At 28.3% G+C, this 13466-nt stretch overlaps 1 protein-coding gene across 21 annotated transcripts in view; it reads left to right on the forward strand.

Moving 5' to 3' along the window:
* LOC147803249 (disheveled-associated activator of morphogenesis 2-like) overlaps nucleotides 1–13466 on the forward strand; it is a 76860-nt gene that overhangs the window by 22438 nt on the left and 40956 nt on the right. For 19 of the 21 annotated variants that reach the window (XM_087150672.1, XM_087150671.1, XM_087150670.1 and 16 more), the window contains 3 exons: nucleotides 3261–3378; nucleotides 10736–10865; nucleotides 13123–13217. In XM_087150672.1, coding sequence (XP_087006798.1) covers nucleotides 3307–3378; nucleotides 10736–10865; nucleotides 13123–13214 — 294 coding nt within the window. In that variant the 5' untranslated portion in view covers nucleotides 3261–3306 and the 3' untranslated portion in view covers nucleotides 13215–13217. The other 2 variants (XM_087150674.1, XR_015428945.1) reach the window with 2 other exon arrangements.

The following is a 13466-nucleotide window of genomic DNA, read 5'->3' on the forward strand; positions in this document are numbered from 1 at the left end:
TTAAAATTAATTCAAATTATGCTTAAATTTTAAGTTTTAAACTCTTATTCAGACAAAATAAATAAAATTTGAAAGATTCATTAAAATATATTAAGTAGAGAAAATTTGGGCGTTAATGAATTAAGGGGTTCACACCTTTTTTTAGCTTTCCTGCTTAAACTATTGAATTTATATTTCCCAGATTATTGCTAATCCAAAATGTGAGTTTTAGAAATTCAACAAAAAAAAGGATACTTTTATGTCTGATTTCGTAACTTATAGAGCAATTAATGCTATTTTATAATCACTAATGTTTCATTTAATGACTCGCAAATTAACCAAAATTGTTATACTTTATTAGCAATTGTAATAATCTGTATAATTATACGCTTCTTAATTTTTATTATTTTGCTACTTCAAAAAGCGATTACTTTTTCAAATAGCATTTTCCTTTAGTTTAATTTCCAAGATTGAGTAATATTTATATCGAAATAGTGTTATTTTCGTTTTAAAAAAACAAAAAAACACTCAGAGCGTCATTTTTGTAACCATGCAGGGATGAGATTTTTCCGCTTTTTAGCGGATTTCCGCTTTTTTCATTTTTATCTCATAAATTTCAGCTTTTTTTTTTTTTTATCAAAAATTCAGATTTTCTAAAAATTTCATTTTTTTTATAAGTATTCCGCTTTTTTAGAAAATTCACCGATTTTCAAAGAGAAGCAGAAAATTCAAACTACGTAGCTACCAATCCTTTCTCATTTTTACTTATTTTCACCCCTTTTACACGCAGCTGATAAGATTTTCCGAATTTTTTACCCGCCCTACAGATAGATCCGATTTTCATAGTTCAAATGACGCTGCTTCTGACAAGCCTTTTAAAGGTCCCAAGCCAGGAATCTGCTAATATTTTGATTCTTATTAACACGATTTTAATATCAAACATAGCTTTTCATATTTGCGTGTTGCGATTCTTATTCAAGCGATTTGAATATTGTATGTTGCGATTCTTATTTACGAGATTTAAAAATCCGATATTGTGATTCGTATTTACGTTTTTTTAAAAACTTATGTAGCGATTCGTATTCACGCAAGTTTAAAATTCAATGTGTTGATTTGCTCATGCGGTTTATAATATCAAACATTGATTTTCGTATTTATACGTTATTTTAAAATAAGGCATTGGGATTCGCATTCACGCACTCTAAAAATTCATAATTCTTATTTATGCAATCTAAAAATTACGCATCATGATTCGTATTTACGCTATCTAAAAATTATGAATCGTGATTTGTATTTACGCATTTTAAAATTTCTATATCCCAGTTTGTATTTTCTCATTTTCAAAATCGTATATCTAGTTTCATATTCATGTGATTTCAAAATCCATAATCACGCAATTTTAAGATCAACTATCGCGATTCTTGTAAGAAGTAAATTTTTTTAAAATTACTTACTATAAAGGTGACTGTTTTTCTAACGACGATTATTAGTATATGTAAGTGTTACAACATCAGAGAAACTGGAAGGGAATATATTCAAAACTTATTCTGTGCTTGCAAAGAAGAAAAAATAGGATTTGTCACAAGATGTTTGAAGATGGATTAACGACTAAATATAGCAAACATAAGAGATAAAGCAAACAAAAGCAATCACTTAAAAAGGGATTTAATTAAAAAAAAAATTGGGGGAAAAAGAGTTAATTAAAGAGTTAATTAATCAAAATTTTATTTATAATTGCTGTTATTTATGCTATAAAATGCAAAATTCTTATCAAATAAAAAACAATTATCTAAACAGTTGCTGATTGTCATGTAATTTTTCAAACTAAAATAGCAATTTTTGTATGTTAAGGAGTTTATATATATATATCTACTTCACTGTTATTGATATGTTTCAGAGGGCTGTAGTTAGATCACACTATAATATGAACATAATGATTCAGTCCATTGTTAAAGTTTTTTTTTTCCAATATAATTTAAAAAGTAATATTACTGATATATTTGCTATAAATCACATAACAGTATTTATTAAAAGAAATGAAATATTAATTTATATCCTCAGTATTTTTAATTTGCAAAACCAGGTAGTTTTTCAAGTAGATATTGTCTCTTACGTGAACTGAGAAAAAATATAATTTCCAGCTTTATTTTTTCAATTGGTAATTTTATTTTCACTAAATGTTAAGTATCAATGTAATTGTTTTTATAATAATAGATTAGTACACAATTGAATGTCAAGACATTATTTATTACCTTAAACTGTCTGGAATTTATTATTAAAGGGTTGCGCTTGCGTAAAATTTACTATCGTGGAAATTCAGCTTTTTTGCGTTTTGGCTAATCTCATCCCTGACCATGTCACATTTGAAAAACTTAAAAATTTAACTGTCTTTCATTAAAGCAGCTAAATTGTCGTTACATTTCTTCATCTGATGTAGTAGTGAATGACATAAATATTTAACTATGACTTAAAAAAAGTAAAAAGATCTTTAATTGAGTAGGATTCTTTGATCTACTACGTATTTAAAGTTTCAATTTTTTGGAGACCTATCTAGATTTTTGTATTGCGCGGATGTATCCGTCTGTAGCTTCATGTTTGCATATTTAATCTAAGTCTCTGCCACAATTTTGCCTCATATTTTCACACCCTGAGAACAACAGGATTAAGATTTTGGACAGAATACATTGGTTTTACTGTCTTAAACTCTTAAAGTGTCCCAAAACTTTGGTAAAAATTCTATAGGTGTAACCATTGTACACATAATAGTTACACATATTAATAAATATTTAATGTTTTTTATACAGTATGCTTTAACTTATAAAAGAAAAATAATATAATCTGAAAAATATTTAAGTTTTGAAGCTCCACAATTCATTGAACAGCAAAATTGAATACCTTATCCTTTGAATATGAATAAATATGCTTTTAATACAGATAAATTATGTTTTTGTATAAGGATAAATTATGCAATGTTAAAAATAATAATAAACTTTTTAAATAAAACAAAAACTTGTCTTCATTTCGTTTCATATTCAAAAATTAACTTTTTATTTATCAGAATATTTTTTTTTAATTGTGACATAATTTTAATAAAAGGATTTTGGGCATGACGATTTAAACTCTGGATTAATCCATTCTGTTCTACACCTTGCCTGGGAGTGGTATATAAGAATTTTTTATTAATAATTTTGAAAACACATTGAAAATTCAAGAAACTGTTTTTCGGATCTTAAATTGAGTTGTTGAAATCCCTATTAAAATGATTTTTTTTTTTTTTTTAGGTTTTGTTCATGACTTCCCTCCCTATTTTAACTCACCTTTCCATGAATGCTGAAAAAGAATTTGTTCTTCAGTCTTAACAGTAACCACCTCTGGTCAACCACATTGACGATAAACTTGGTATTATCTTTTTATCTGATCTTGAAAATTCGTCTAGTCCAGTGTCGGTGACAGTGGTATTACTATCCCAAGTAGGGGTGGGGGGTCACTGTTTAGACAAGTTTTTGGCTCTGGTAGGCGGGAGAAGGGGAATTTTTTTCTCCAGTCTATTGTGTTAGCCCTAGAGAGAAGAGAAGCTATCTTGTTCCAGATGTGCTATTCTTGTTTCCATAGCAGCAGATGGCCTCAGACTTTGTATGGGGGAGTTATTACCATAGACAAACTATACTTGCCACCTATTTTGTTCCTAGGTGACTATGGCGGCTCTTTTAAGCAAAAAAAGTGTCTAAAGACTTTTTTTTTCTTCAAAAATAGTGACTTTTTGAATATTTAGGGAACTATTTCTTCATATATTGTGGCATATAAATATAATAAGAGAATGATTTTTTGGCACTTTTCCCTTTTATTAATTTGTGAAAAAAATGATCTAGTTTTTTGTGTGATTTAAAAAGTGAATGTTCCTATTAGTATTCACACGTTCGAGAAATCAAATATCGTGATACTTGTATTCATTCAATTTCAAAGCATTGCCGAGCAAAATGAATAAGTTTCGTCTCTGGTTTCCTCATAATTCAAAGCATAACTTGTCACATAAATTCAATATTCATACAGACAATAAGAAAATAATTTTAAAATTTTTTGCATTGTTTTCCCGAAGTCACAGATTTTTATTTTTTTAATACTCACTTATCCAAATCTGTGCAAAGAATCTATATATTAGCAATATTGTTATAAACTTATATTACTAATATAGATACAGCGTTTTAATTTCCGATCATGATAGGGGAGAGTGGGATCAATTGTAACATTTTTTACTTCCAATATATTATTAGTATTAATTGACAGACGAGTAAAGTAGACTATCCTCTACTAGAAAAAAAAGTAAATGCATTATTTTAAATGTTATTATATTAGTTATTAACAATTTTTGACAGTCGTGCACTTGTTACAATTATCCCCTCTTACGGGGTCAATTGTAACAGTTCATAAATTCAACTAAAACATAGTTAATTATACATATTATCATAGTTGTGATATATACGTATTTTTATTGATCAAAATAGTAGTGATATATTAGGAGTAAAAATAATAATGAGCAGAGACCTAAAGGGTTAAACTTTTAACTTTAAGGGGTTAAAAATTTTAATTTATGCTGTGAAAGGTGACAAATAAAATAATGCACATGCAACATAATATAAATGATATAGGAAACTATTGGTGGTTCTTAAAGAGTTAAGTAATGATTTGTAAACGTAAGTTTATTTATTTTCAGCTGTTACAATTGTCCCTTTACTTATTGTTACAATTGTCCCCAAGACGCCCTTTTAGCTTCATTTGTTAAAAGCAATGCTAGTTTATTAACAAAACTAATCTTTTTTTTAAATGTTAATTAAGGTGTCCACTTACATATTCGGATAATAATTTTTCTTTGTTTAAACAAAATTACTTTGTTACAATATAATATTCTAATGCCAAAAAAAGCACTTACATCGCGTGAAAATATCTTTTGTGATGTAACTCTTTCAAAAGTACATAAAAATGGTTGCCAGCAGGAGTGTGCATGTAGATTTATTAAATACACCTTGTGCGCCACCTAGGAACCAAATCTAGAACCGGACACTCGAAATTTTTGCTCTGTTACAATCGTACCCTGTTACAATTGACCCCACTCTCCCCTATAGTTTATAATTTTGCCTCTCCAACCTAATGTGAACTTTGTTCTGTATATCCCTTCTAGACATCAGTCTCTACTCAGGATATCAGATATGAGGATGAGTTTCCTGAATTTTTTTTTTTTTTTAAATCAAGAAAATTAGATTTTATTTTAATTAATCGATCTTTTCTTTTAAAGAATTTTATACACTTACCAACAAAAATAAGATAAAATTTATAAATAATACCCCCGTGGCAGTGACATTGTCACAGTAGATTATAGAGTTTTGTGCAGCAGAGCAAAATGTAACCTAAAGCAAAAAAAAAGAAGATAAAAAAGCCCTTAAAAGTGCAATAACTTTCAACAAATTGGAATTTCAAAAAAAAAAAAAAAAAATGAAGAAAAAAAAAGCTGTGCATAAACAATCGAGGCCTTTTCAACATTCCTAGTTTCAACTCTGAAGTTGTATTCCTGCTGTCTGTAGAGCGGCCCACATAGTATTTTTTCCTACAAGTTTACCTGTATAATTTCAAGTTTCTAAATTGTTTAGTTTTTGCACAACAAAACAAAATGTAATGTTAAATTGTACGCCCAAAACAGTAGCCTTTCCGATTTTTTAATAGAGAGAGAATTGAGTGAAGCCTTGTTCACATGCTTCACTGGTCTCCTAAATGGTAAATAATAAATGTTTCAATATTTGTATTAATATTGAATAATTCTGCATATCATTATCCGTATTCTGCTTCGCTACTAAAAACAGATTTATGATATCAAGATTCCCTCGGATCTGGGAAAACCCGGAATTCTCAGGGAATTTTATTTTAACTTTAAAAAGCAGGGAATAGTCAGGAAAGATTGCAATTTCTGGCAAAAAGCTGGAGAATTCTTGTATCATTCCAGAAAAATAACCAATTTTAGAATTATCAGTTACAGTAATCAGTGATTGAGATTCAAGTTCAATAATTCCAATGTCTATTACAATTATTTGTTGTAAAAATTTCTTATTTTCGGGAAACTGGCATATTTAAAGATTTTTTTGACCTTCTAAAAGTCTTATTACGCAATAAGCCTTACAAATTAAAAACTCTGTTTTCTAATGACAAATTACATGGTATAGATTAGGGGTGCACAACCTTTTTTGAGTGAAGGGCCACATGCTCAGCAGATTTACCAATAAAAGGCCGCAGGCCAAAATATTTAGACAGTCATGCTGGCAGCAATTGTTGGTAGTAATTGTTATATAAACATCATTGTTCTCAAGACTAAATTCTTTTTGTCAGTTAACCTTGTAATATCTTTGCATAAAATTGAATAATTTTAAATGTTTAAAATGAGAAACTGCAAAACTGATTACTTAGGGGGGGGGGGGGGAACAGAATCAGAATCAATTTATCAGAAATTGTTTTTTAGATAAATTAAAATAATTAAAAATTTTGGAAAAATCATTTTTATTTTTATCATATTACATAATACAAAAGTCCATTTAAACATAAATTTTAACATTAAAAAATTTGTCCACTGAATTAAATTTAAAAAAATAAATATTTTGTCATTAAAAAAAATGCAATTTAAATACTTTGATTTAAAGAAAGATAAGGGTTAAAAATGATTAAAATTAAAACAAAACTCCTTCAGCTAAAAAGAATTAGCATTTAGTTGGGAATATACTTTAACTTTAAAACATTTATTTTAAATTAATTATAAGCAGCAGAGGCTGAGAGAGGGAAGAAAAAGAAGAAAAAAAAACCCATTAATTTTGAAGGAATTATTTTACTTATTAAAAAAAAACTATTAAGATACCTGTTTTCAATTCCTTATGACCAATGCTTTTTTATTTACAGTTACACATATATATTTAAAATCAATTAAAATTTACAATACTTTTCGAAACTTATTTTTATAAAAATTTTTAAAGTTAAAATTTAATGATATAGAGATCATTTCCCAGCATATGATCTGAAATGGTCTAAGTAGGAAGAAAATGGTTTTAAAAAATTTTTAATGTTTATTCTATAATTTGCAAAGTTTTTAAATATTGTGATAATTTTATCTACTTGATCATATGATAGCTTTTTCGAGTTATTAAATAAAAAATTTTAATGATTTTGTTTGAAAACTGCTCTGTAATTTTTAACAGGCCAAATTCATTCTGGAAAACTGCCTTTTGACAGAAGCTGGTGTAGGCAGTATTAAACTTAGGGTAAATAACTTCATCAGTTTTGGAATCTATCACAAACGGTGTTCTTCCTTTCCTGATTTTTATATCTCGTGAATACAAATAGCGATGTGTTATTTATTTTTAAATTGCTCAAATAAAAATCGCTATGCATGGTTTTCAAATAGCGCGAATAGTGATATGTGGTTTTTAAATTGCGAGAAGACTCGCAATGTATGATTTTTTAAACGACTGAACATGAATCGCGATTTTAAATCTCGTGAATACTAATCGCGATGGATGATTTTTCAAATCTCGTTATTGTTAAAACGAAACGCGATGTGCAATTTTAAGATTGCGTAAATGCGAATTATGATGTGCGACTTTTAAATTGCAAGAAGAATCATAACGTATTATTTTTAAAACGCCTAAATTCGAATCGCAATATGTGATTTTTAAATCACATGACAGCAAAAAGAACAGTTTAAGTGTGTGCTGTTAAACTTCCACGTGTTCATGGGGCTAAAAAAAATATGCACATGTTTTTAATTATTTTTTTTGCAAATGGGGCCGTGTTTTATGTAAATTTACTCATCTCGTTTTTTTTAAAATTCTTTTCAGGAAGGTGTCGATTTTGATAAGATACATAAATACTTTTCAAATTACAAAAAAAATAATAAATAAATAAACGCAAACGAATTGCGCGATTTGCAAATATTGTGTTTAAATATCAGGATATTCTAAATCACAAAAGAAGAAAAAAACACTTTCGAAAAACCTCTTATATTAATGTTCAAATCGATGCAAATAGCGCACGTAAAAAGTAATTATTTTAATGCACGATTCAAAACTTGCCTGCTCTCTGACTAGTATTAAAAATATAAGAATTTTCTTAAATCACAGAGTAAAAACTACCAAACAAATCTATCAAAAACCTTTCATATTTAAAATAAAATCAACGTAAATAAAGCGTGTCAAAAAGTGATGTACTTAAATGTGGGATTCGAAATTAAGACGTAGCTATAGCATATGAAATATATGGGGACTTTAAAAACCTTGTAGCAATTGTACCAATAATTGCCAAAACAACAATTGAAAAATAACTTGACATGCTATAATACTGGCGCAAATAAACCACGTCAAAAATCGTGATCTAAATTAGCGAATCTTTACTCACAATTCGTAATAATGTGTTAAAACATCGAAAGATGTTTCAACTTGAATATATAAATGTAAAATTTCCTAATTTTTTTAAAGGAAAAAAAAATTGGAATTAATATTTTTTATTTCGTTCAGATTCCTCTTTTTGTGCACCCTCTATTATAGATAAAACATGGTCTGGATTTCATTGAAATTTACTTGAAATGTCTGGACAAGTCAGGGAAATTTTTTTTCTGGTTTTAAGTGGGAGCCCTTTATATTTTGGAGGAATATGTTTTAAGGTCATTATTTATATGTGTACCTGTAAAGAAGACTCCTGTATTTTACAACTATCTCCTGTTTACTCCTATATTCCCAAATTTCTCCGTATTTGTCGAAGAAATTTAAAAAAAAACAAAACTTTTGGGCGATCAAATATCCACTGATGGCGAAAATAATTCTTTTATCTCTGAACAGGTTACCAGTGTGATAATATGGCCTGTGCTGCAGTATGTTGAGTGTTAATAGTTTAAGTAATTATGCATAATGGTTTAAAGAAATGACTTTTAGATTAAGATTTATATGCATACTTTTTACTTCGATGAATGTAAGTGCTTATTGCCAGCTTCTCCTGGTTCAATTCTCCCAGTTTTTGTATTTTTTAGAAATTCACTAAAATTGATTCAGTTTCCTATGAAATAGAATTTTTGTACAGGCTTGATTTAAATAAGTATTACTTATACACAATGAAGCAAACCTCATTTACAGAAAACAGTTCAAAACCATTTTATACTGTTTTCAATACTCTCTTCTTAAATTAATCTCACAATGTTTGATGAATTAATTGATATTTGAAATAAATACATTGAGAATTCAGTTTTAATGCCTTATTAAATAGTTCTATTGATAAAAATATACTTCTGTGACCAATAACTAAGTCTCTGAGTTTTTAGTCAAGTATTTCTATTTTATGTCCATTTAGGTCTTTCTTTTCGTACCAGCAAAAAAAAAAAAAAATTATATTAATTCTATGAAAAATTATTTTACTAATTGGTATAGTTTGAATGTATATGTCATGTACTTTTTGAGTTAATATGAAAAAAAATTGTGCCTGTTAATGTATTAATGTACTAAAAAAATTTCATTTCATTCTACTGTTAAAATATATTGTAATATTCCTGAATTTTCCCTCTAAGTATTTTACTTTGGAATAAACTTACAAAAACAAATAGTATGCAGAGGAATATTATCATTTGAAATAATAAGAATTATACAAAATTAAATAAGCTTATCTATTCTCAAAAATACAACTTATTTCTGCTGCTTATGATGACTCAATTTTTAAAAACTATTAGCTTCCAGCTTTAAAAAGTGTGATTTCTGTTGGTGTTGTTTCTTCGTAGTTTTATTGTACCATGAGTACTCAAGATGGGTCATCTCTCTTTGAAAATAACCATTTAATGTACAGTATCTGATGAAATGATATTTTTATTCATTTAGAATGATCTAAAAATTCTAATTCTGCAACTTGAAATTAGAATTGTTATAATTGAAGCACAAAGATCATTACTAGTGTGATGAAACTAAATCACTAAGTAACATTTCTATTTCTATCAATGATTTTCCGACCTCATTAATTTACCTCCGAAGTGTTTAACGAAGATCCTAAAAATTAGTTTAGAAAACACTATACCTTATATTAGAATTTATAGACATCTTTTTTGAAAGCAAAATCATTCGTACGGGAAACTGTAAAAAAACGTTTGGTGCTAAGACTGCGGAAGATAGTTTCACACCTAAAATACCTAAAAAACCTAAAAGTGTTTAAAGTAGGGATGCACAATCTTTTTAAGAGAAGGGCCACTTGGACAGCAGGTTGACCAATTTGCTTGTCCAAGTATTTAGACAGATATTAGCAATTATAGTATTTTTCATACAGAAACATCAATATACTAGATACTAAATTTTTTTTATCAGTTAACTCAATGAAATTAAATTATTTTAAACATTGGACATAAAATTATAAATTAAAATTCAACAAATGCAAAACTGATATTTTTTTAGTTTCCTTTTCATTAAAAAAAGAGAAAAAAATTAAATGTGCAATTCAAAATTCTGGGATGTTTTTTTCTAAAAAAAATTTATATTTTTGATATTGTCTTGGTTTGCAGATCAAGAGATATCACACCCCTAGTTTAAAGTATTTTTCAATCTATTTTAAGAAAGGTAATACTGGAACTTATTGAATAAAATTTTTAATTGATGTATTTGTTTATTTTTTAAAAAAACGTTCTATCATTTATGTGAAAAATACAGTAATTTCTGTTTTTAGAAAAGTACTGTAAATAATCATTTAATTTTATTCTTAGAGTGTTGCTAAGTTTGAAAGTAAAATGACAGCTCTAGAAAGCAATGTGAAAGAGCTCAAAGATCAACAATCTAATCTACGAACAACAGCTCAAAATTTCTCAGGAGAATTAGATGTTGTAAAAGTGAGAGGTTATTCAATTATTGTCTTTTAAATTTAAATGTCTCTTACTCATTTATTGTGTTGATATTGACGAATATTTTTACGAATTTCTTGTCTAATAGCTAAATAATAGTTCAAATTCTGATTATTTAACATCCACAAAAGACTGCAGATATATTGGAAAATCAAAATCCATGGATTATCTTACTTGCCTTTTAGATAAACTTTCTAAAAGACTATAATTTATACTCTGAATTAAGTTATTACAAGTGAATACATTATTGCAATCATAAAATGACAGTTTATATCATGTTTGTATGACAGTTTATATCATGTAAAAAAATAGAGCATGATAATTCAAAGATGTATATAAAATAACAAATCTGACAGTTCTTTTTAGTCCCGCAGTTGACTGATCGTTAAGACACGGTTCCCATCAGATCACCGAAGTCAAGCATCACTGGCTGCAATCAGTGTGCGGGTGGGTGACCACTTGGATCAGTCTGCGTAGGGACCGAGGGTGTGCGGTATTGCTCCTCGTTAAACTGTGCTACCGTAAAGTGCTCAACTTCGCGTGCAGGTCGTCAGGCTACCGAAGCGAGGGTGCAATCCCCTCTGCAGAGGATCAAAATTGTGATGGCATGTCTTCGGATCATCCTCAGGGATGCTTCCCAGACCGTCGCCGATAGCCCATTGTGCAGCTCTAGTGTGACGTAAATGAACAACGACAGTGCTTTTTTTTAAAAAAAATTTCAAATCTATGTGAATGATTTAATAAAGTTGTTACTTTTGTTACGCTGCATAGATATTTACAGTTGATCATCATGGTTTGCTTTTGTACTTATCCTAATCATACTTTATGAATCACAATTAAATTATGTGATAATGCATTTTTGTTGAATTCAGAAGGAAATATAATTTACATTCATGTGATGTATACATCATATGATGAGTACTATTACTAATTAAGAAATGTTATATGGATTTTAACAAAAAAATTAAGATCTCAAGTGATTTCCTCTTATATGATTGGTTGAAACTCTTAGAGTCATGTCAGATTATCAGAATTATACTTCTTCTTTTCCAACTCAAAAGTCCTGTGAGCTTTCTCTACAATAAAGTTCCATGTTTCTCCAGTTTAATATTTTTTTTCTGGTTCTTCCTCAACCTGATCCAGCAATCTTAACTTTGATCTTCCTCCTTTCCTTTAATGATTTTCTAAGGCATGTCTTATCCACTATAATCTTCTAGCTTTGATAAATCATATGATGTTTTTCCTTTTTAATTTTTCCATTTTGTGGTTGCATGTCTTTCTCCATGCGTTACTTTAACTAATGCTTCAAAAATTCTTCTAATTATACTATGTTCAAAATTTCCTACTATATTTTCATATTGTTTTCCTAGGTTTCAGACCCATATGTTACTATTGGTCTTATTAGGGTTTTACATATTATACATATTCTCAAAATTAATTTCCGTTTTAGTAATCATTATTTACAAATATTTCCATTTTGTGTCCGTGGAATTTCACATTTATTGTTCATTTCGTGACCGTGATAAGTAAAGGTACCCTAAGAAATTTTATCAATTTTTAGACCTTGTATTTGTATTTGCTCTTCTGTCTTTGTCTTTATCATGAATTTTATTTTAGTTTGACCTACTTCATTTGCTTTTCCTGTAATTTCTTTTATTTGTTCTATTAGTCTACTATTTTTTTCTTGCATTAATTCCTATATTCTGTACATGGGCACAGACTTTTGTTGACTTTGTGATTATATTTCCTAGTTGTCGAATGATGTGATTCTCAAATGTAAGGTGATATTGAACAGCATAACTAATAGGGATTCACCTTGCTGAGCACATTTGTTGAACTCGAACGAAAATTTAGCTCTTCCACTTATATTTCAGTCTGTGATGATGGAATTATAACATTTGTTTCCCTATATTTCAAGAAAAATGCAAAAAAACTAAGAAATTTATCTGCTGTATCTGTGAACAATGCTCTCGACATTAATGATATTAAAAATTTCCAGAACCAGACTTTATATTTATTAGACTATGTATGTTAAAATATTATTTCTCTAAAAAAAGCATGAATCCATAGTTTAAAGCTAAAATATTTTCATGAATGCAAATCAATAAATGCTATACATATATGCTTAAACAAATGTTATAGAGTATGTTGCTGGTTATTTTTTTCCTTATTCCACAAAGTAAGGGGATTTTTGTAGTTTTTTGAAATTTGCTAATGCTTTTACTGTTCAATTTTATTTATTTACGTTACAGTTCAAGAATTGTCTAATTCTTCTGAATCAACTTCAAAATCATCTGTAAATACATCAGGGAAAGATGCTAAAGTCCAGACTGCTGTTCAATAAGGGGTAAGTTGAATTTGAAAAAAATCTTACTTTTTTTAAGTTAGAACTATCAAACATCAGAGTTTCTCTACCTAGGTTCAGTAGAAAAAAATATCGAATTTATATACCAATCTAAGCTATACATAATATGATGCCTCCTATTTTTCTATACACTTTATGTCCTGGGTAGATTAACGGTATAGCTGCCTATTTACCTTCAAATCTTTGGCTAATGCATGCATTTTTAAAAATACCATCAATTGAAAATTATCT

This window comes from Parasteatoda tepidariorum, chromosome 9 (genome assembly GCF_982258835.1).
Source record: "Parasteatoda tepidariorum strain Cologne lab strain chromosome 9, Ptep-v5.0, whole genome shotgun sequence".
In the NCBI taxonomy this organism is placed as follows: Eukaryota; Metazoa; Arthropoda; class Arachnida; order Araneae; family Theridiidae; genus Parasteatoda; species Parasteatoda tepidariorum.